The sequence below is a fragment of the Pseudoliparis swirei genome, chromosome 10 (assembly GCF_029220125.1).
Source record: "Pseudoliparis swirei isolate HS2019 ecotype Mariana Trench chromosome 10, NWPU_hadal_v1, whole genome shotgun sequence".
NCBI lineage: Eukaryota > Metazoa > Chordata > Actinopteri > Perciformes > Liparidae > Pseudoliparis > Pseudoliparis swirei.
Genome location: NC_079397.1, coordinates 5,664,725 through 5,688,983, shown reverse-complemented (window position 1 = coordinate 5,688,983; position 24,259 = coordinate 5,664,725). Strand labels below are relative to the sequence as shown.

General features: G+C 43.5%; 1 protein-coding gene across 1 annotated transcript in view; it reads left to right on the top strand.

Annotated features, from left to right (window-relative positions):
- The first annotated feature begins 630 nt into the window (after positions 1–630).
- Positions 631–24,259, top strand: part of acss3 (acyl-CoA synthetase short chain family member 3) — a 39,006-nt gene continuing 15,377 nt past the window's right edge. The window contains exons 1-9 of the mRNA XM_056425385.1: positions 631–1,098; positions 2,305–2,449; positions 2,894–3,082; positions 4,235–4,369; positions 6,473–6,613; positions 7,279–7,359; positions 7,679–7,774; positions 9,258–9,409; positions 16,130–16,233. Coding sequence (XP_056281360.1) covers positions 782–1,098; positions 2,305–2,449; positions 2,894–3,082; positions 4,235–4,369; positions 6,473–6,613; positions 7,279–7,359; positions 7,679–7,774; positions 9,258–9,409; positions 16,130–16,233 — 1,360 coding nt within the window. The 5' untranslated portion in view covers positions 631–781. The remainder of the gene's footprint in view (positions 1,099–2,304; positions 2,450–2,893; positions 3,083–4,234; positions 4,370–6,472; positions 6,614–7,278; positions 7,360–7,678; positions 7,775–9,257; positions 9,410–16,129; positions 16,234–24,259) is intronic.

Sequence of the window (24,259 nt, the reverse complement as noted above, 5' to 3'; positions counted from 1 at the left end):
GAGTCTGGACTCCCAAGACCAGATTCCAAAGACCAGACTCCAAAAGAACACGAGTCTGTACTCAGTGTTCTTGGAATTGATAAACGGCTGAAGTCAAAAAGCTGTCTAGGCTAAGTTCTGCTAACGGTGAGCTGAGCGAGTCAACTTCAGCGTCATGTGCCAGGCAGAAATAGTAGAGCATAACACACCAGGTGCATCACACTCCTGTGACCAATCATGCTTTAGACAGAGGTTCGGACCGCCCAGCTCATTTGAATATACGGACACGTAAATGTCACACATAAATAAATGAAGAAATACGTGTGGACACATAAATAGAGAAATAAATAAATGAAGAAATACAGAAATGCAGAAATATATTTATTTAAAGATGTCTTGTTGATTTATAACTTATATTTATTCATTCCTGTGTTTATTTATTTATACATTTATTTAAGAATTTATTCATTTATTTATACATTTATTTATTCATTTATTTAAGCATTTATTTAAGCATTTATTTATTTATTCATGCATTCATTTATTTATACTTAAGTCATTTTAAGTCCTCCATACTCCTCGTGCATCAACACGTCCAGTTCACATTCCTCGTTCCCTGTGGGTATTGTGAGCATTTCTTAAGGACGCGTCTTTCCCCCACGTGGCCCCAGGTTGCATTTAGAGTTGCTGAATCGCTTTCCTCCCTCTCACATGCAGGAAAAACACCGGAAGCGAAAGAGAGAAACGAGTTGGAGTTTAGTTTTTTGTTGTTGCTTTGTTTAAATAACTAGGAGACACAGCGATGCACTTCCAAATAAAACACTTTCTGCGCCCGAATCTCCGAGTCTCTATTCCGCGCAAGAGCACACTCGGGAGGACCGTAACAGCGGCGCAACAATGTGGCGCGAGAGCAGCAGGCTCGCGCGCGTCGGCAGACATCAAGAAGTATTTCGCCCCGCAGTGCCGCAGAAGCTATGCGTCCGACTCGGCGTACAGCAGAGCCTTTGCCTCGGCGAGGGACGACCCCGGGACGTTCTGGGGTGAGGTGGGAAAGGATATCACCTGGTTTGAGCCGTGGAGCAAAACTTTACACGTGGAGGACACAGTGTATCCAAACTGGTAGGTTTCAATGTCGCGAGCGGTGGAAAGTTGTGGCGCAACATTTTCACACAGGTGTAGGCTATTAACATCAAAGGAAACACTGTATGGTCGCTTTCACAGCAACCCGTCAAAGCACATTATTCCCAATTTACAAATATATCTGGGTATAACCTACTTTTAAAGTTTGTAAGCTTGGTACAAAATAAATTAGCCATTTAAAAAATGTTTTTAAGACTGAACTACACACATTTTAATAAGAAAAATCACAATTCCTCTGTTTGGACACCCCAGGGCAATCACATACTCAACAGACTAGAACTTCCCAAGACGACATGATTTGAAAAGAGGTGGTGTGCATAAATGATAGTGTCTAGTTTAAAAATAATAATGATGCGTTCAATTGAAATAGTAGTTAGATCGTCTGTGGTTCTGCATAAATCAACATTTCTCACTCGGGAGAAAATGCAAGTTGTATGTTTACATCTTACTCATGAAGCAATAATAAATGTACACAAACATTGACTTGAGTTGATAGATTTATATATTTTTGGGGTTTTATTGGGATAAATAAAAACATGTACATGTTAGATAATATCAAATTATGGTAAAAATAAATAAAAAAACTCAAAATAAAACTCCACAACACACGCTGTTGGTTTCTTGTAAGTCACTTCCGGCTGCCTACATTGTGTGGCCTTACATCTGTTTACTGGGTTCAGATTGAAGCTTCTTTTCTTTCATTTGGCAACATTAAACCATGCTTGAAATGTCTTCAAAACGTGTAAATGAAGTGAACAAATCTGTTATTAATAGTGTGTACTTCCTGCTCGCTAATCAGGTCACAGCTAACACTAACTAACAGCAGGACAACTCTTTAAGTCTAATTTCAACTTTACAGTTTCTTAAAGTTTTCAAAAATCACATGGAAAAATGCTCGCTGCTCTTCATCCTTATGCACAGCACCACAATTGATTGATACTGTTGTGTTATCAAGTGCATTGATTCATGTAAATTCATTCAAATGAAAGTACACTACCATTCAAAAATACACTCATTAACAATATAGAGATAAGCTGATAAGAGGCGGTGGCTCAAAATGTGTTTAATTGTATATTTTGAAACCTGCAGTGTGCATGGGTTTAATACATATACATATATTCTGCTTCACCTTTAGATGTATGTACATACTAACTTGTTTGTTTTTATTATGTGGGTCTCTTTCAGGTTTGTTGGAGGGAAGTTGAACATGTGCTACAATGCGGTGGATCGACACGTGGAAAGCGGCCGTGGAGAGCAGCCTGCCATCATTTATGACAGCCCGGTGACGGGAACCAAACAGATCATCACTTTCAGGGAACTTCAGGACCAGGTAAACGGGAATGTCAGAGGCATAAGTCACATGACTGAATGCTTGACCTGGGCTGCCAGGATGTGTGGCCAAGTGGATTGAGCCAACTTTTGCATGGAGGACAGGGAAACACAATAAGATAAAGGAAAGGGAAGTTTATGAACATGAAATATATTTGGGAAGATGCTTCAGTTCAAGTCTCAAATGCATGCGTATTTATCAAAATGTGCTTGCATACTGAATTAGATTGAATTTAAATAGAAAATAGATATTGAGTTATCTTTCATTTGTCACATTATGTCCAGTTCAAGCCAATCTGTAATGGACTTAAATTCACATTAATAACCCGCATTGTTTTACCATCAATTGTTTATATTTGTATGTTAGTTGTAGAAGATATGCAGATATATTTGAAAGAGTGCAGTCTGAACACTGGTCTGTCTGTCTGTCTGTGTCTTGATCCAGGTGTCCAGGTTAGCAGGTGTCCTGGTGAAGAATGGTGTCCAGAAGGGAGACCTGGTGGTCATCTACATGCCCATGGTGCCACAGGCCATGTTCACCATGTTGGCCTGTGCACGGATCGGTGCCCCTCACAGCCTCATCTTTGGCGGCTTTGCCTCCAAAGAGCTTTCCGTCCGCATCGATCACGCCAAGGTGAGAACGTCGTGTTATTCACCTTGAGAGCTATCTTTCCCGTAGCCATGGCAACAGGACAACACAAGCTTTAGTCATTCAACGTCGCTCCTCAGCACCTTCGCCGCTCACTGAACACTTGAGGACGGGCTGATGCGATGACTCCTATTATGTGCTTAAATTGAGCAGGACAATAACATGGCTGCAACTCATACTTTTTTCAATTGCTGTTTTTATGTGTCATTACTAATGTGCACCCTGCAACACATGTTGAGAGGCCTGAGGTTTTCTTTTGTTTCTATACGTTTTTAAAATGAGTCATTTGACAGTGGAGAGCACTCGGCTTGACTTTTCTTATTCACAATAAAGAATGACGTCAGTGGCATCTGCAAAGCAGATATTTTAATTGGGCTACAATAATGAATGGACCGATCTGACATTTGGACAGGCAGTGTTTGTGAAGATGGTGACGTCTGTTGACTGTTTAAAACAAACATAAATCAGAAACAAATTACAGTAGTAATACGTCTATTCACCAGAGGCTTCATCCAGCATTCTAACACTTATTGTTCTCTCCAGGGGAAAGTCACTGTTAATATTCCTGTTAATTTTATTGCCGTAATTATTTTCTGTTATTTGCAAATCAGCAGTAAAGCAGAATTGGCGAGTGATTGAAGTGCCACTGTAGTACTGTATAACCACCACTAGGGGGAATTAGCTAATTACGGCTGAGTGCGTAACATTTAAGGGCCCTCGTCTTCAAACCATCGGGTTTAAGAATCTAAAGGATTACAGGAAATATAACTGACTCTGTATGAACACCGCAGGTGTGTTGCAAGCCTGCTATTTCTGATGTGAACTGAATCTGACTCAACACTGGAGTGCCACAGGCAACGTACTCTTATACCATGTTAAGAAATGCAGCAAAGCAAATATGCACGGCCTATATGATGTAATCCTCCGATTCTGTTTCTATTATTGAAACATCTAAATTTTTTATTTTTACGCAATCAAGAGCTCACCTGTCTCTGAAAACATCTAAAATGTGTCAAAACTGTAATATTATTCCTATATTCCTATATGTTTTGCAAAATGTAAAGCACTTTGAGTTTTCCGTGTCAAGAAATGTGCGGCATACATTCCGTGCCGTTCCTTAATCCCTGTGTTTCTCAGCCCAAACTGATGGTAACGGCGTCATTTGGCTTCGAGCCTGGCCGAAAAGTGGAATACATCCCTCTGGTGGAGAAAGCCTTGGAGCTGAGCTCTCACCAGCCCTCTAAAGTCCTCATCTTCAACAGGCCGAACATGGTAAGAGGCACAAAGCATCATGGGGCTTGATTTGTCAGCGTGGTGTCGTTTCTTTACCCGTGTGACAGAATGTAAATGCATCTAAAATGTTCCAGCCGTACATAAACCTCATTAGTTTAGTCACCGCATAGAGCTGTTCACAGAAAAGGGTTTTCCCAGGACAAATGGTTGCCGTTTTTCACCTCCTCTGAAAGGATTTACCTATTGAACTGAATGTAATGCATCATATTTGAAAGGTTTATTGCATAAAATTGGCCAAACCACGCCACTGTATCGAAAGGTGATGAATGGCTGGTTCAAACGGATGGGAGGAGGTGTTGCACGTTTGCAGCAGAGAGGTCACAGAGGTCGTGATGAACAGCCCACGCACCCAGTTCTGAAGCACCCTGAGCGGCGCAGAAGGATTCAATTCAATTCAGTTTATTTGTATAGCCCAATTTCACAAATTACAAATTTGTCTCGGAGTGCTTTACAATCTGTACACATAGACATCCCTGCCCCAAAACCTTGCATTGGATCAGGAAAAACTCCCAAATAACCCTTCAGGATAACGCAGCACGCACTTTTGCATTCACACGGTGGCGGCGAGCTCAGATTGGCTTCACCTTCATATTGATCGCACAATTATTCTTCTAAAAATGTATTTTTATGCGGGCGCCACGTCTCGGTGCAAATTTGTTATCAGTTACGCCGCCACGTGTTGTTAAATTAGCAGTACGCAATGTGTTGGATCTGGTTATCCTCCACTGTCATCAACCGGGGAACGTTCTGCTGAATCAAGAGATCCCTGTTGCGAAAAACACGGTTGACACGAGTGAATTCGCACAAACGGTTTTCACAGGAAGTTCCCCGCGCACTCATCCACTTAAAAACCTGCGGAGCACCACTTTGAAGGCGGTTGCTGCCCGTTTTTAATCAATTACTGCATTTAGTGAGCGAGCGATCGGGTCTCCGGGAACAACATTGGTTGAATGATGTCATAGAGGGACCATGAACGAGGAATTCCCAGTAATCACGGGTCATAAGTGTCACGACGGGATTAGGGTGGACCCAAATGCACGACTCAGGAGACAGATAATTCAAATAAAGATTCTTTACTGAACGCGTCGTCAAGATCGGAACAGACAGAATAATCAAACTATGGAACGCTCGAGGGCTCGGTCGGAAAAACACAAGACAATCTGGCAGAGGACAAGTGGAAGTGAGGGAGCTAAATAGTGAGGGACTAATGAGGGGAGGGGCTGCAGGTGAGAAGGGCGTGAGGACCAGGTGAAGGGAATGAGTGATCAGAGGCAGGTGAGAAGGTATGAGGACCAGGTGAAGGGAATGAGGGACTAACGAGGTGATCAGAGGCAGGTGAGGGGAGTTGGACTGACGAGATGGGAAGCAGGATCTGGAATGACATGATAGTGACAGGATGAAAACAACTACTACAAAAAGGAAGGCGTGGAGCTAAACTGTTACAACAAGCTTGTGTTTAAGTCCCTGCCCTTTGTACACACCGCCCGTCGCTACTACCGATTGGATCGTTTCATGAGGTCCTCGGATCGGCCCCCGCCGGAGTCGGCAACGACACCGTTGGGGGCCGAGAAGACCATTAAACTTGAATATCTAGAGGAAGTAAAAAGTCAGCCTCCCGGGAATGATTTAAATGTTAATGACATTTATAGTATCAAAGAATTTTGAAAAGAGACGGCATGTCAGCGACCGGAGTAGTACGGGGCATTAATCCGTGACCTGAAATCACCTCTGTTGCTGACTTCAAGCGATTTATAACGACTAATGGGAGTTAGAACAGAGTATACATATTTATATAAAATATATAATACGACTCCATGTAATCATTTATATCCCCTCGTCACTTGTCTGTGTGTCTTTGCCCCAAAACCGCTTCGCTCGGAGGATCCACTCGTGGGACCTCTCCACCTAAGTCAATGAAATACATCAATAATTCATTCTGACTCATATTTGATGGCCATTTGAAGTTCTGGAGCAGCTCAGGCTTCACCACTTCAAACAGTTTTTTTTTTTTTTAAATAGCAGTTTAGTTAGAATGCCAATGAGTTTATAATAATTCTAATTTTTTCTTCGCTGTTTTTGAAGGAAAAAGTATCAATGAGTCCGGAGTTGAGTCTGGACTGGGAGGAGGAGATGGCCACAGCTCGGCCGCATGACTGTGTTTCTGTCCCCTCCAACCACCCTCTCTACGTCCTCTATACATCCGGGACCACTGGAACACCAAAGGTACGATGGGTCGGCAGCGAGGGGGGGAGGAGAGAGAGAGGTACCTGAATAATAGCCATCAATGTCACGTTAACATACAATCTCGGTTATCAGAGTTCCAGTTGGCCCCCGTTTAGTTTTCAATGCCGTCAGTTCACAATCGGGGCCCGATCTAAACGTCATCACTGTGACACAAATAAGACGGAGCGTCTCAGGAGCTGCAGCCCATGTGGGAGGAATTGCCCGCAGGCAGATTTTAAATGGAGGGAAGAAGAAAAAAAACCTCGCGCTCCTTTTTCGAATAGCATCATTTAGTCTTTGACCAACAGATGATATCAAATATCCACCTGCTGGCGGGTGTCCTGCGCCTAATAGTGCCGTTATTGCCGGCGTTTTTCCTCCCGTGAGTTACTGCGGCCTCCTCAGTTATTGCTGCGGGGAGACCGTAAGTTTGAGACGATCTCTATAATTGGAGACGTGAGGACACGGTGGGGCGCTGGAAAAATATCCACACAGCGCCGTTAACTAATAAAAGCCGGACATCGGAGTCAGTTTGAGAAGCGAAATGCCGTAACCTCGACCGCGGCAGGGCCGAGCGGCTGGGTGCAGATACACGCCCCGCCTCTTTGCCTCTTTGCCTCTTTGCCCGGCACCAGTCTGATGTTCTCCTCTATCTCGTCCCCCAGGGTGTTGTGCGAGACACCGCCGGCTATGCTGTGATGCTGAAATGGACCATGTCAAATATTTATGGACTCAGTCCTGGAGATGTAAGGCAATAAAGCGTCCTCCTCTGAGTTGCAGCCGTGTTTGAGAACGAAGAGCCTTCAGCCGGCGAAGAGAGACAATTTGATTTTGAGCTGAAGGTTTTTGAATAGTGTTCATTATACATTTGTTTTCCTACATTTTCAGTCATCACTAACATTAGCTATTTGATTTACATTAAATGTGCTTTCTCAGTGGTGCAAAGGGGAGTTGAAAACCCGTTTGTTAGAATTATCTCCACTCCAACACTCAATGCATATAGTGATACATTGATAGCATCTCTACATATCTCACTATTTATATATTTTTTCCAACCTGCTGCAGGTTTGGTGGGCGGCATCTGACCTGGGCTGGGTGGTGGGCCACTCGTACATCTGCTATGGTCCTCTGCTCCATGGGAACAGCACAATCCTCTACGAGGTGCGTCCCCCTGCGAGCTGAATACATTTCTATCTGGTTTAATACTGCAGATACGGTGAATTCTGCTCTCTTCTGTTGCCATGTTGCACTCCACTGTCGAGAGTCTATTTTAGTCTTTCACTCCTTTTCTTTTTTTTCATAACTAATGACGGTCAACGTCCTCACACACTGCTTTCAAAAAACATCACAATGCAATTATCTGTACAGCCAACGTTATCTTTGCCAGGACAGCACTGTCACTGTCGACAACAAATTCAGTCTTTTATTCTTCCATTTCAATTTTTAATTCACCCAAACATTACGTGGGAGGTTCTCCAATGAAATAGACTGCGATGAATATAAACGGTATATTTCGGCAATTTTTTTAATTTTACCCAACTTCTCATAAAACAAACGAAGAAGGCATAAACCCTCTTTAATGACTTTTTTTTCTGCATGAATGTGTGTTTTGAACCGCCGCTCGATATGGATGCAGCCGACAATTTGGCTTTGCCTATTTGTTTTCGTCTATGCACGCTGCTATAAGAACGGTTATTAGCCTGCGACAGCCAAGAGGGTTGTGTGTCCGTCTGTTGATCCCTCAAGTGTGTGTTTTTCCGTGTGCACGCTCATTACATCAGCCCACTTGACTTCCTCTCACCTGAAGGACGCACAACTGCTCGGCAATGAACGAAGCCGCCTTCCTAAGATCAATGTTTGCCTCCAGCCACGCTGGTTCTTGTGCTAACAGCCCGCCGCGCTTCAGGCACGACGCTGACAAACTCGTGTCTTCCCTCTGATCGATACGCAGGCACAAATATTTATTCAGAGCACCGATGACACGCAGAACTCCCTGCTGCTGTTTAGCATGCTCGGTCCTCTTCAGTCCTCCTCTCGCCGTCGGGACCACAAACGCCTTTTGAGATTGCTGTGGGTGTCAGGTCTTTGAGACAGGCTGGACGCAATATAAATCACAAAAAGCACTCTTTAATGAGGCAAAACAGTTTAGAAAAAAACAAGGTCCAAAAGGGGCAGGCAGGGTCAACAGGCAGAACCAGGAACACAGACAGGACGACGGGAAAAGGACACGGAACTAGAGACGACAACCCGACAGCAGACAAGAGAAAGACTGACAATATATAGGGGGGGAAACACAGGTGTACGACATCAGACAGTAACGAGACAAGAGTGGCTGAGGGCAGGTGCAGGGAATTAAACAATTAAGACAGAGGAGACACAGAGGAGACATAGGAGACACGGAACACAGGAGGAACAGAACAGGGTGTTCCAGTGGGAGGCGTTTAGCCCGCAGGCTGCTTTTGTCTCCCCTCCCGTAGTGCAACTGTGTTTTCTCATCCATGTGTTCCTGGGCCCATCTGTCCAGCGGGTCTCTCCGGTTTCAACAGCTGCTCAATGAATATTCATGCTTTGTGGAACATTGTTGAACTGTGTCGCGTTTCTTTGCGCCGGCCGGCCGCCATGTGATGTCTGTGCCGTGTTGCAGGGTAAGCCCGTGGGGACGCCAGACCCCGGGGCGTTCTTCCGCGTCCTGTCCGAACACGGAGCCGCCTCCATGTTCACGGCGCCCACCGCCATCCGAGCCATCCGCCAGCAGGACCCTCAGGCCGCGTTTGGGAAAAAATACCCCCTGACCAGGTAGACGCGACACTTCACACGAGGGGAAGCGCTCATAGTGTTGGGCACTTATTTAAAGACTGAGGGTGGCAAGTACAAGATTGTTTGGACGCACAACTATGTGTATGATTTGAATGTTGGAAAATATGATCTTTTCCTTGTTAAAGATGCTATAAGACCGAAAGTAGAGTTAATGTTTAGCAAACCCTTCAGCCCATTGGACTATGAGCCCTGCCTATTTTATCGATAACGACTCCATTATAGATTCCTCTTTTTGATCCGATTCTTTCTCAAATTCCTCATTGATGCCTGACACATTGATTTGGTGGAAAAAGGCTCCAGACTAACTTTGTTCACCATCAAAAAAAAAAGATAAATGAGGACATCAATAATTGTATTTTCATTTGAATAGTTGCCTTGATTGAAAGAATAATAGGAGTAACCGGTTTGATTACCAGCTTCGATCAGGACATCTGACTGAACATATAGATATAATATAAATGTATCTGGTGCTTCTGGGTAACTTACTGTGAGAACTGTGAAGTCGGTGTGGGCCTGAACGCCTCACATGCATGTTGTTGGTTGAGCCTCTGAAGGAGTGACGTTGGGAGTGATGTGTGAAACCATATCTTGCAGCCTGTCCAGCCTCTCGTCAGTCGCTGGCCATCTGTTGATGCACGGCCCTCTCCCACAGTCTGCACCCTGACTTGGACTCTCTCTCTCTCTCTCTCTCTCTCTAGGCCGGATAACAAACGATAGCGAGTCACTGCAGCTCACCTTTTTTAAGATAACACTGGGTCAACTTGTTTCCCCCGGCTGCTGTTCAGGTGTACAGTCTTCTGCAGCTCGGTGTTTAAATAAATACATGAATAATATATCCACACTCTTAGTTTGGCCGAGAGAGGGAAATACTCGCTAGACTTCTGACTTGTTTGGTGTGGTGAAAAAAGAAACCTAAGGGGGAGTTTGTGGTGTCAAATCCCCACTTTTTATCCGGTCAGTGGTCTGATTATCGGCTCCAAGCACGCAGTCGGGAAGCAATTCTGAGTGCGGATCACCTCCGGCCGCCGTGAATCATTCAGTAACTCCGGCGTCGTGTGCAGAATCTTAAGTCTGTTCACCGTGCTGAATGGAGACTACTTCCAATTTCTTTGCCTGAAACATTGGCGGCATTCATCCCTCTTGAGGTTCGACCTTGCCGCAATCAGCCGTTTAAGCGACAGGCTGTTTCTGCGCCCACTCTCTCATTCCTAATCCGTCTTTTCCCCGCGGCTGTGGCAGGCTGGTGAAAGATTACCGTGTTTTCCCTTCGGCGGCGAACAAAACATGCCACCGTGACACGACCGCAGAGACGGCAATACAAAGAAAAGCAATGAGACGCAGGCCGGGCTCCATGTCTGAGCCTTTTCACCCGTTAACTTATGATCAGGGTTCGTACGGTCATGGAAAACCTGGAAAAGTCATGGAATTTTAAAATTGTTATTTCCAGGCCTGTAAAAGTCATGGAAAAAACTTAAATCATAAACATTTGGGAAAAGTCATGGAAATTGTTATAATCACATGTTCATTTACGGCGAGTTTGAAATAATTAATATGTTTTTTAAAGAAAGATGCTCAAAATATAAGCCGGCGTACGCTCTCAATACGCACAATTTTCAAAAATGTTCATGTTTATACCGAGATTTCAGTTTGGTCATGGAAATTTGGTTTAAAGTCATGGAAAGGTCCTGGAAATCCATTGGTCAACATGTGTAACAACCCTGTATGATACGTACATTTTCATTTGAACTAAAAAAGAGGGTTTCTGACAATAAAATGTGGTATTTTGACACTTGGAATGTCCGAAAAGTTTCGTTTGGTGGAGGAGTTACTGACACTGTGTGTGTGTGTGTGTGACATAACACTGCCGAATGGATCCAGATCCAGTCTCTGCATTGTGCCAGCTCATCACACATGAAGGGATATGTCGATAGTAATAATGCCACTTTTTAATTGCAATTGTGTTGATGGACGTAGCAAAAAGCTTTCACAGAACTCTTTTAGCTTTTATTATCAAGCACATCATTTCACGCTAGAGAGGACTTAGACAATCATTGGATACGGCTCCAATCCCCCGACTGCAGTGTATTGACACTGAGACGTTTACTCGCTCCCTCTAGCTCCGCTGTAATAACCATGAACCCTTATCAATGGGCCGGAGCCATATTACTCGTCACCATCGACGTGAAAGTACGCTGACCCCCGAACCCAGACTCCACTCGATAGTACGCTCTAAACCAGAGGTCAGGAACCTTTTTGACTGGGAGAGCCATAAAAGCCAAATATTTCTAAATATATTTCATTGAGAGCCATATAGTATTTTTAACGTATACTTTTAACGGAGCTCTGCGGCGCGAGACGGAGAGACAGAGTGACATGCTGCTGTGGAGACGATCAACAACAGACGTTTAGTTTAATAAAAGAACAAAGACGTCTTTAAGAAAGGGACCTTAAATTACTTCTGCTGTAATCTGGCGCGATAGAGGAAATTACAGAGTGGCGGAGATTTTTTTTTTTAAACTCAAACTCAAAAGAACCATATGCCGTCATCGGAAGAGCCATATATGGCTCGCGAGCCATAGCTTCCCGACCCCTGCTCTAAACACTTGACACACACACACACACACACACACATATATAGACGTTCCATGTTCCTGCACATGTTTTGGAGATTAAATGTCAGTCTATATGGAAAAACTCACCGCCAATAATTGCAGCTCTATTTTCCTTTTTCTTGAATTTTTCTTGCCGCCCCAACTTTGTCTCACTGAGCTCACAGAATAAGCTTTAACCCTTGTGTTGCCTGAGGGTCAATTTGACCCGAATCAATATTTAACCCTCCTGCCGCCTTAGGGTTAATTTGACCCCATTCAATGTTTAATGTCGGTGTTCTTTCGGTAGTCAACAAACAAACATAAAGTGCCTCACACTTAAACTTGGAAAACAATATTAATTCTAATAATTTTCTGGAGGTTTTAATTGCTGGCGTCAAATTGAACCCAAAGGGTAAAATATGTTAGTAAATATAAAGGTAACAGGAGGGTGAAACATTGAATCAGGTCAAATTGACCCTAAGGCGGCAGGAGGGTTAAGCATGTTAGCCATTTGTAGACTTAGAGCACACGTGACGAGGGGCCTTCGCGCGGAGAACCTTAACCACTGACGATACGCCGCTTCCCGCTCCAAGGTCACGCCGTGGAGATTAGTGGGGCCTTATCTCTTCAAACTAACGTAGCTTTTATTGGTTGACATGTGGCGGCCGGTGTTACCGTTGAGATGTGCGACCTTTTGAACTTTACTGATGCGACGCAATTCAAGTAACTCCCAGAGTGCATTTGCTATCGATGTACTTTTCTCGGCCCGAGAGTGGATGTCAGTGTGACTTTTTACATTTCCTGTTGGTGTGCGCGACAATTCAGTCTTTGTTTGTCCTCAGATTGCAATGCGAAGATGTTTGTTTGGGAACAGATGGTGCTTAATAAATGTGCTCATACATTTAATTAGTCCACGCACAATGTTAGAAACTGAAATCAATATCTAAGATGGAAGGAAGCGTTTTTTTTTTTTTACGAAGTTGCGAAGCACGAGCAAGCTGTTGAGAAAAAGTATTTCAATATTGTATCTTTATGCCATGAAGTTATCATTTGAATTAACTTGACATATTTTCACTTATTTTTCAAAAATAATTCAGAAAGGGAAGGAAAGATTTTCTTAAGATTTTTTTCTTCCTGAGTCTCAGTCCGTGAGCTGGGGCTCCAGCCAAATCATCCACTTATTACACTTCTTGCCAAGTCTAAAGGTCACAGAATGCCCCAAAACGTGTAATTGTACGACCATTAAGCCCTTTAGAAAACCACAGAAGCTTGGGAGTGTCGTGGAGTTTGGTGGGAACACGAGGTCACTGAGCAGGGAGTCGATCATCCCTTTGTTCCACACAGGATGAGGCTCGGTTCCTGCAGGATCAGAGAGGGTTCCCTGCAGAATAACGCGTCACCGTTTACTTGGAACCCAAATGTTGGTCAAACTAAATAATGAGTTGTGTCTTCCAACAGCAGCGTCCAAGACCTTCTTCATTCAGCTTTATTGTTCAACTCTTTGGGCCTAACCGAGTCTAGAATCAAACTGTTTCTTTAATCTGATTCCTCGTAGTCGTAAACGTAGTCGGGGTATATCTATTTTGTTTCTCGACCTAATTTTGTGCTAAAGTTCTTGAGTAAAAAAGAAAATACTCGGGCGTATACAAAGAAATCGTCTTTACCGTGTTGTTATTTCATATCTTTATTGGGAGTCAAAGTAAGTAGCCAGCGCATGTATATTTCTGTCTTTGTGCTTATGCTACACACAGTTTAGGTCTGGAATACACACAGAGGTTTATGCCACTGGCCCGAGGTCCGTCGGTGCAAAAACGTCCAAGAAACATATTGCAGCCAATTAAAAAAATAGAAAAGACTGCAAACAAAAACAGACTTTTTATTCCAGGCTTCTAAATAAACCATTTTGAAGCCATTTAGATAAGATGTTAATTTGGGTGGTCAACTGATGGGTGATTTCAATTTAGGATAGGAATTTATAAGCATTTTTTGCTTCTGCCTATACCTTTTCAGTCTTTCTCTTTTGTATATTTTATAGGATAATATTGTATTGTATTTGATTTGATTGACTGAATATAAAAAAATAAAAATAAAATAAAAAATACAGTAATCTCTAAACAATACAGTCGTCACTTATTTATAATACAGATTTTGTTGTTTCTATAATGGCTGTTACTTCACAATGCCTTCATGTAATGCCTTATTAATGCAACAAAAAGGTACATTTAAAGCCCATAATGACTTGCCATGCACTCTTATACTCTCATAATCCTAATGAAATGACTTTAAGAATCAGAATTTATGAAACAAAGACAAAAAACTGGACATGAAACATTAAATTGAGTAATTTCCCCTATTAAAATTGTACTGACTGAAGGCTTCTAGGAATCCTTCAACATCTGGGTGGGGATAAACAAAGGCAGAATGTTTGTCTCTCTGACATAAATTCACAAATCTTCCTTGGCTGTAGCTCCTGTTCCGCAATCCCAGTGTTACTGGAAACCATGAAATCCAGACTACATAATATTCTGGAGGCCAAAGAACCGTCAAGTTGGAGAAAAGTGCTCGAAAAAGATAATGCAATATAATTCAGGGAGAGAGCAGGAGTAGAAAAAAAGATCAGATTCAGTGGGGAGAGAGTGATGTAATGGAACACATTTTCGCCTGCTCCCGAAGATAGAGTTTGACTTTAAGTCTGATTGGAGTTGGAAAGCCATCGAGAGCGACGAGTGATGCCCAGCAGTCATCTGTGGGAAAAATGTCGCCGTCAGTCTAGCGTATGGCTCCAGTGTGACCTGACGGGGGAGGTTACAGATCTCTTTAACGGCTTGGTAGCGAGCTGCCAGCAGTGTTGTGCATTAGATATGAGCGGCCATGGGCAGAGATGGAGAGTGCTCTGTTTTGGGTCACCGTGGTGGGAGGGTTTCATGAAGCCAGGGAGTAGCAGTTCCCAAAATATGAGGATTCAGATGTCCTTGCGAGAGTCTTTTGCGGTCTCTGTGTACACATCGGTTCTGCCTGAGAGGTCATACAGAGGGCAAAAGAGCAGCTTCGTCCCACTGGAGCTTTTCGCAGAAGACGGAGGTTTTTTTAAGTCCAGTTTTTTCTGCAATGCCATTAAAACAAGAGGCCGAGCATATCGATCTGTTTGAGACTGCGGTAGAGATGATGCCCGACACACACACAAGGATTCACCTCTACTGTCCCCACTAATCCCATGTCTTTATGTCCCCATGACGTCGTGGCAATTCATTGCCACCGCACTTGCCTTGTCCAGGATTGGCGTGTTCATGTGTGCAAACCGTATAAACACAGCTCCTACGCCGCCGTGACGTCCGTACGTGTCCGTTTATAACCGAGGCGTAGGTGCGACGGTTAAAACCCATCCTTTTAGTCTGCAATCACGCTGAGAACGACCTGCGTCTGTGGCGGGTGAAAGGATGTCTCCGTCACAGCTGAGTTCACAGGGAAAGTGAAACGGGAGCTGCTCTTGATGGTGAACAGATTGTGGTCCAAAAACATTTACCGTGAAGAGATGTCGCTCAAGTTCAAAGTCACATCCAAGAGAAGTTTTCTATAATATGAGTCCCCCCCCCCCCACATTTGATATGACCTCATTTTCATGATTCGTCTGCTACCCTTAAAACAATAAGGCAGAAGCTCATGAGGATCAAGTTGTGATATATTATGGGCATACTTGAAGACACGGAGATGGCCAAATCACTGAAGCACATACTCCACACTAATTTACCCAGATTTTTTTTTAAGGCCCTTCGAGACAAATTCTGAATATCAGTCGTGCATTTCTTTCCATCTGCAAACAAATTACTCTTTGCATCCCATTTTCTGCTGGCCGTGATTGTTAAAATTAATTGGAAAGTTAAGTTTCTTGAAAATAAGCTTGAAAGAACCATCACAATCTAAGTCGACTGAAACGGATAACAACCATCCCTATTTTCAAATAGTTTGAGCATGCAAACAACTTTATTTGTCCCCCCCCCCCCCCCATTGTAAATAGTGTTGTGTTATCTTGACCCTTTCCCCCTGAGAGCGTCGACGTGTCGTGTGTCGTGAAGAAGGGGATTGACCGGCGTCCCCTGTGTCCCTGCAGGTTGCGGTCGTTGTTCGTGGCTGGCGAGCGCTGCGATGTGGAGACGCTGGAATGGACCAAAAGGAGCTTTGGGGTTCCCGTCCTGGATCACTGGTGGCAGACTGGTAGGAAGGCTTCTACTTTCTAAACCCAGCTCTCTACTTTGTCAATGCGCTGTATTTAAAGCAGCACCGGGATTTTTTTTGGATCGATATATACAGGACTGTCTCAGAAAATTAGAATATTGTGATAAAGTTCTTTATTTTCTGTAATGCAATTAAAAAAACAAAAATGTCATGCATTCTGGATTCATTACAAATCAACTGAAATATTGCAAGCCTTTTATTCTTTTAATATTTAATATTTTTTTAATTGCATTACAGAAAATAAAGAACTTTATCACAATATTCTAATTTTCTGAGGCAGTCCTGTATATATATATTGTAGTGGCCATTTGTCCTTAGAAATAAAATAAAACTATAAATTAAATTGCCACTGATGCACCGTGGGTTTCGGAGTTGACGCAGCCAAAAAGAAAGTAATGTCCATTTTGGTATGTTATTATTCTGATTATTTATTTTCTAAACAAACAAGAAGAACAAGCAAATCGCTGACACTTCCTCTCTTTGCTGATGCTGGTAAAAAAACCATCGGCCACCCAGGTGCATGCTGGTCCTGTGCCGACCAACCTCTCCATATAACCACAGGTGCCCAGTGTTACCCAATCAGTGAATCCTAAAACTAAATATATTTAAAACAATCACAATGAACTAAACTAAAACTATCGTAAGAAAAAAGCTCTTCTAACATATCAAAATATAACCTAAATAAGCAATGAATAATCAATATTGCTTTACAATAAAACTAAATACAAATGTCAAAATAAATGTGTATATATATATATATATATATATGAACGGCGCCGTGAACTCTGGACCCGCCTACGTGACGTTCGGCTCTCCCGCCTCTCATTTGACGCGTCACATGACAGACCGAATGTGCAGTTCACAGACTTCATGTCTCAGGATTTTCTGGTGGCTGAAGTTCAAATTGTTGAATTTCTCCCCTCCTCGTATATGTGAGGCTGCCACGTGCGATGAATCGCTCCAGCGGGTTGAGAAGCACTTTACCCTCCAAACTTCAGGGATTATGTTCTTACGATACCGAGTAAGCATTTCAAGGATTGCTTTTATTAACTTGAACCGTGTATGATGTTTTAATTTGAACTCGATCTTGAAGGCTGCGCCTCATCTTAAGCTTAGCAGTGTGAGGAGACTATGAATGTCGTCTTTTATTAGTCCGTTGACATTAACTTGGCCTTGAGAAGAGACGCTCCTCCAGGAAATCACTTTCCCCTCGAAGGCACGGCGTCATTATGAAGAACATTTAATCATCCTGCCCTCTCTGATTATTCCCATCTGATGTTTTGTACTGTCGACCGGGGGATTGGACCCCTTCTTCCGGAGTAATTATGTCCTAAAAGACCCCAATGTTTGATTTTCTAAGCTTCTCTGAGAACTAATCGGCACACAACATGACTTGTCATCATCTGGACTAGTTATTAGAATGGCAATCAAAACTAGATCTGGATGTGCAGCAGGGCAGAGGAACTATGTGTGAAATCACCGTTTTAATGAAGTCAAATTGTGAATCATGTCCAGAAGTGACGGCGCACATTTCAATGAATGGAACGGCTCCTTTGCAATTGAACAAGAATCTGTGTTTGGGAGTATACAAGTGCAGAAAGGCTCATTCCCCCAATATATATTATTGATTAATATCAGCAGGCATCTCCTCAGGCCCAAGTCAACCGTTGGCGGGTGGGAAAGCTCCCAGAGTGCATTGCTTCAGCAGGTCAGATTCCACTGCAGCAATGAGGGGTTTTATTGTCATTGCCGTTCATTGAGTTCACTCATGTTTAATTGACTTTGCGCCCAAGAGCGACAGCGAGCGACGGTCTGAGGTGTGAGGACTAAGTTATGGGCTAAGAAAAGAGATAAAGGAAAGAAAGCAATCTGACGTACTTCGTCAGTTCAGGAGTCCCCACGAAAGCGTGCCTCGAGTCACACAAAAACATGTTTTTATTCAATTCAATTCAATTCAGTTTATTTGTATAGCCCAATTTCACAAATTACAAATTTGTCTCGGAGTGCTTTACAATCTGTACACATAGACATCCCTGCCCCAAAACCTCACATCGGACCAGGAAAAACTCCCAAATAACCCTTCAGGGGGAAAAAAAGGGAAGAAACCTGGAGGAGAGCAACAGAGGAGGATCCCTCTCCAGGATGGACAGATGCAATAGATGTAATGTGTACAGAAGGACAGATTTAGAGTTAAAATACATTCAATGAATATGACAGAGTGTATGAATAGTTCATAGTAGGCATATTCCACGATGGAGACCTCCACGATCCATCAGGCAGATGGCGGTGGGGAGGAGGAGTGGCGGAGTCTCAACAGGACAGTGGCGTAGTCATGAGCAGGAATTCCACGACCCAGACGATCCATCAGGCAGATAGATCTATGCTGCCTCATAGGGTCCGATGACCCCATGAGACGAAAGTCAAAAGGACTTCCGGGAGAAAGCAGAGTTAGTAACGTGTGATTGAGAGATGAAAATTCATCCTTAAGGAGAGAAAAAAGAGGAGATAGGTACTCAGTGCATCCTAAAACGTCCCCCGGCAGCTATAAGCCTATAGCAGCATATCAAGGGGCTGGACCAGGGCAAACCTGATTCAGCCCTAACTATAAGCTCTGTCAAAGAGGAAGGTCTTAAGTCTACTCTTAAACGAGGTGACTGTCTGCCTCCCGGACTGAAATTGGAAGCTGGTTCCATAAAAGAGGAGCTTGATAACTAAAGGCTCTGGCTCCCATTCTACTTTTTAAGACTCTAGGAACTACAAGTAGTCCCGCATTTAGTGAGCGTAGCTCTCTAGTGGGGCAATATGGTACGACAAGCTCCTTAAGATATGATGGAGCATCACCAATCAAGGCTTTGTAGGTTAAGAGAAGAATTTTAAAAGTGATTCTTGATTTTACTGGGAGCCAGTGCAGAGCAGCTAGTGCAGGAGTGATGTGATCTCTTTTCTTAGTTTTAGTGAGAACACGAGCTGCAGCATTCTGGATCAACTGGAGGGACCTAAGAGATTTATTAGAGCAGCCTGCTAATAAGGAGTTGCAGTAATCCAGTCTCCAAGTAACGAAGGCGTGAACCAATTTTTCTGCATCTTTTGAGACAAGATGTGCCTGATTTTGAAATATTACGAGATGAAAGAATGCAGTCCTTGAGATTTGCTTTACGTGGGAGTTAAAGGACAAGTCCCGATCAAAGATAACACCAAGATTCTTTACAGTGGTGTTGGATGCCAGGGCAATGCCGTCTACAGAATCCACATCACCAGATAATTGATCTCTGAGGTGCTCAGGGCCGATTAAAATTACTTCGGTTTTGTCTGAGTTTAACATCAAGAAGTTGCAGGTCATCCATGTTTTTATGTCTTTAAGACATGCTTGAATTTTACAGAGTTGGTTGCTCTCCTCTGGTTTTATCGATAAATATAGTTGAGTGTCATCTGCATAACAATGAAAGTTTATGGAGTGTTTCCTGATAATATTGCCCAAAGGAAGCATGTATAAGGTAAATAAAATTGGTCCAAGCACGGAACCTTGTGGAACTCCGTGATTAACGTTGGTGGTTATCGAGGCATCGTTTACAAATACAAACTGAGATCGATCTGATAAATAGGATTTAAACCAAATTAGTGCCGTGCCTGAAATGCCAATCGACTGCTCCAGTCTCTGTAACAGGATGTCATGGTCAATGGTGTCGAATGCAGCACTAAGGTCTAACAAGACCAGGACAGAGAGGAGTCCTTTATCTGCTGCCATTAAGAGGTCATTTGTAATTTTCACCAGTGCCGTCTCGGTGCTGTGGTGTTTTCTAAATCCTGATTGAAATTTCTCAAATAAACTATTATGATGTAGAAAGTCGCACAACTGATTTGCGACCACTTTCTCAAGGATCTTGGAGAGGAAGGGGAGGTTAGAGATCGGTCTGTAGTTAACCAATACCTCTGGATCCAGAGTGGGCTTCTTCAGGAGAGGTTTAATAACAGCCACCTTGAAGGAGTGTGGTACGTGGCCTGTTAGCAGAGACACATTGATAATATCTAATAGAGAGCCGCCAATTAAAGGCAAAACGTCTTTAAGCAGCCTCGTCGGGATGGGGTCCAAGAGACAGGTAGACGTGTTCAAGTAGAAACCGTTGAAAATAATTGGTCACGGTTGATAGGAGAAAATCCTCCAAATATACACCAGGGCATACAGCGGTTTCCAAGGCCATTCCACTTGAGGACAGATTGGCACTGGTTATGGGCAAGAGATTATTAATCTTGTCCCTAATAGTTAAAATCTTTTCATTAAAGAAGTTCATAAAGTCATTACCACTAAGGTTTATAGGAATGCTCGGCTCCACAGAGCTGTGACTCTCTGTCAGCCTGGCTACAGTGCTGAAGAGAAACCTGGGGTTGTTTTATTTTTCTATTATTGATGAGTAATAGGCTGCTCTGGCATTACGGAGGGCCTTCTTATATGTTTTAAGACTATCTCGCCAAACTAAGCGGGATTCTTCGAGATTAGTTGAACGCCATATCGTTCAAGCTTTCGTGACGTTTGCTTCAGTTTGCGGGTCTGAGGGTTATACCAGGGAGCAAACCTCCTCTTCCTCACTGTCTTCTTCTTCAGAGGGGCTATCGAGTCCAGTGTCATTCTCAGAGAGCCTATGGCACTGTCAACAAGATGATCAATCTGGGACGGACTGAAGTTAGACCAGGAGTCCTCTGTTATATTGAGACGTGGTATCGAATCAAATACAGAAGGAATCGCTTCTTTAAATTTAGCTACAGCACTATCAGTTAGACATCTAGTGTAGAAACTTTTGACTAACGGAGTACACTCCGTAGTATAAATTCAAAAGTTATGAGGTTGTGGTCTGACAGAAGAGGATTCTGTGGGAAGACGCTTCAAATGCTCAATGTCAACGCCATAAGTAAGAACAAGATCAAGCGTGTGGCCAAAGCTGTGAGTGGGTTTCTGTACTCTCTGACAGAAGCCAATCGAGTCCAACAAGGAGATGAATGCAGCACTAAGGCAATCATTATCAACATCCACATGGATATTAAAATCTCCAACAATAATAACTTTATCGGTTTTAAGAACCAAACTTGATATAAATTCTGAGAATTCAGATATAAACTCTGAATATGGACCTGGTGGCGGTACAGAATCACAAATCGAATTGGCTGTAGTGTTTTCCAGGTTGGATGTGAAAGACTAAGAACAAGGCTTTCAAATGAGGTGTAGTGTAATTTTGGTTGAGGATTAATTAATAGGCTCGATTCAAAGATGGCTGCTACTCCACCTCCTCGACCGGTGCCTCGAGGAATGTGAGTATTAATATGACTTGGAGGAGTCGATTCATTCAGGCAGACATATTCTTCATGGCTCAGCCAGGTTTCAGTTAGGCAACATAAATCAATGTGATTATCTGATATTAAATCATTCAGTAACACAGCTTTAGATGACAGAGATCGAATATTTAGGAGACCACATTTAATAGACCTATTTTGTTGCACTGCTGAAATAATTGTGTTAACTTGTATAAGGTTATTGTGTACGACTCTCTTCTGCTTACTTTTGATTTATTTAATTGAAGTGGCCGTGGGACAGACACAGTCTCTACTCTAAAGTCAAGGGTGGGTAACTGCTCGAATGGAAGAGCAGAGAAGGGTGTTAAACTACAACTCTGCTCCCGGTTCCTGATCTGAACCCTGGGTTGTCATAGATTAAGTCCGGTGATCAACTTGGTCATATTCGCAGAAATGAGACGCTCCGTCCAACGTGGGATGAATACCGCTCTCCTCATCAGATCAGGTTTTCCCAGAAAGTCTTCCAGTTGTCTACGTAGCCCACATTATTCGCTGGGCACCACCTCGACAGCCAGCGGTTGAAAGACGACATTCGGCTATACAATTCGTCTGTCTGCAAATTTGGGAGAGGGCCAGAGAAAATTACGGTGTCCGACAACGTCTTGGCATAAGCACACACCGATTCCACATTAATTTTAGTGACTTCCGACCGACGGGCTCGGCGTCATTACCACCGGCGTGTATTACAATCTGACTGTATCTCCGCTTGTCCTTAGCCAGCAGCTTCAAACAAGACTCCACGTCGCCCGCTCTGGCCCCCGGGAGGCACACGACTCTGGTCCGTGGCTTCGCTATTTTCACGTTCCTGACTATAGAGCTCCCGATAACCAGGGTGTGTTCCTCAGCGGGTGTGTCGCTGAGCAGGGAAAACTGGTTCGAAACGTGAAGTGGTTGGTGCACAGCGGGCTTCTGTGTAGACTTACTACTCCTGCGAACAGTTACCCAACCATCCGGCTGCACGGTTACCGCCGGGGCACAGCTAACAGCTGACTGTAGCTCCGCGCCGACTACGGGAGAGGGCGGGCTAACTAGCATAGCTGTCTGAGCTTCGATAGCGCGGAGCCGTGCATCTAACCCACTTAGACCTGCCTCCAACCTAGCAAATAAACTACACTTGTTGCATGTATCGTTATCATTAAGGGAGGCAGGGGGATAACTATACATGAGACACACTGAGCAAGAGGGAGCGGGAGGGAGAGAAGAAGAAGTCATGCTCGCTGTTGAGCTGGCAACCAGAGCTTACCGGAAGAGTGAGATGATGCGTTCAGGAGCAGCTGGGAAAACATTTGATTCCAATTCCCACTTTTCCTTGATGTTCAATGTTATTATTACTTTAACTAATGGAGATATTTGATTTAAAAAACATATATATATTTATATTTTAATAAGAGAGGTGGTGACATTTTCAATTGTGTTCAAAAGTCCCGTGAAATCATATTTGACATAATTTCCATTCAACACCATTGATTTCATTTAGTCAGTAACAGTATTTTAACCAGTCCCCCCCCCCCCCCCCTGACCCAATTCCCCCCCTTGTGGAAGTCGAAGGAACGCAGCACTCTCTTTCACCCAAGGGCCAGTGGCCCATGTTGGCCCCTCTGACTGGAGGTGGTGCGATGATGTAACCCCCTCTCTTTTTACACCAGGACAACCAGCGGAGATATTTACAACCCAGATACACAGTACAGGAACTTTTTGCTTTTTTAAAAATTGTAATCAAAAGTTGAAAACTCAGAGCCAAGTCAGTTCCATAGCTGCCATGTAAAAAAGACACAACATAATTAATCTATACTGGTTTTATTGATGACATTATAGATAACTCACCCCAGGGTAGAATAGATTTTTCTCAGTCTCACTAATTAGAAAAAGGGAAAAGGGATCACAGACACCATTTCCTGCGTCTGTGATGTGATCAATTATTTTCATATCAAAAGTAGAAGACTCTCATTACACAGCAAAACTGTAAAAAAAAAAAAGATTCAATATTACTGCCTTTTAGTCAAATTTAAATAAAGTAATTGCTGCAATATGGCAACAGCGCTCAAGAGAAGGACCAACGGCGTGGGGGAGTTCTGTCAGTTTTCACTTTAAAAAAGATTATAATAATTCACGGTTAATCAGCCGCGGCGAAGAAGGGTTTCCATTCTGATCGCTCTCCTCTTTAAAAAGTCCATTCACGGATATTGATATTTCAGTGCCACATCGCACCGATGCGCTGCAGATTGATGTGCGGTTCACGGAGGTTGAGGCCCCCCCCCCCCCCCGTTCATCATGTTAAAGACTCGCTGGGTCACGCCTCCTAACTCGCAGTCCTGTGGTCGTGCATGAGACGAGCAGAAAGGCGAGGTTGCGGTTTCCTAGAAAAGTTTGTAATCTCCCTTATCGTCGCCTCGCAGTCAACCCGCCGTGCAACATGGCCGCTGTGGGTCTGCATGATAACAACGTGTGGCCCCCAGAATCTTGGGTCCCCAGCTCGCCCCCCCCGATTGGTCTTAGGCCTCGGTTTGTCATGAGCCTTTAATGGGTAAGATCCTGTAAGTCCCCCCCCCCACACACACACTTGCCTGTTGATTGCCGTCCTCCTCGCGTCGGAGTAAAGTTTGATAAACGTCCCGGCGAACGAGCAACATTGGATGTCTCGTTTGTTTCGTCGTGTTTCTCC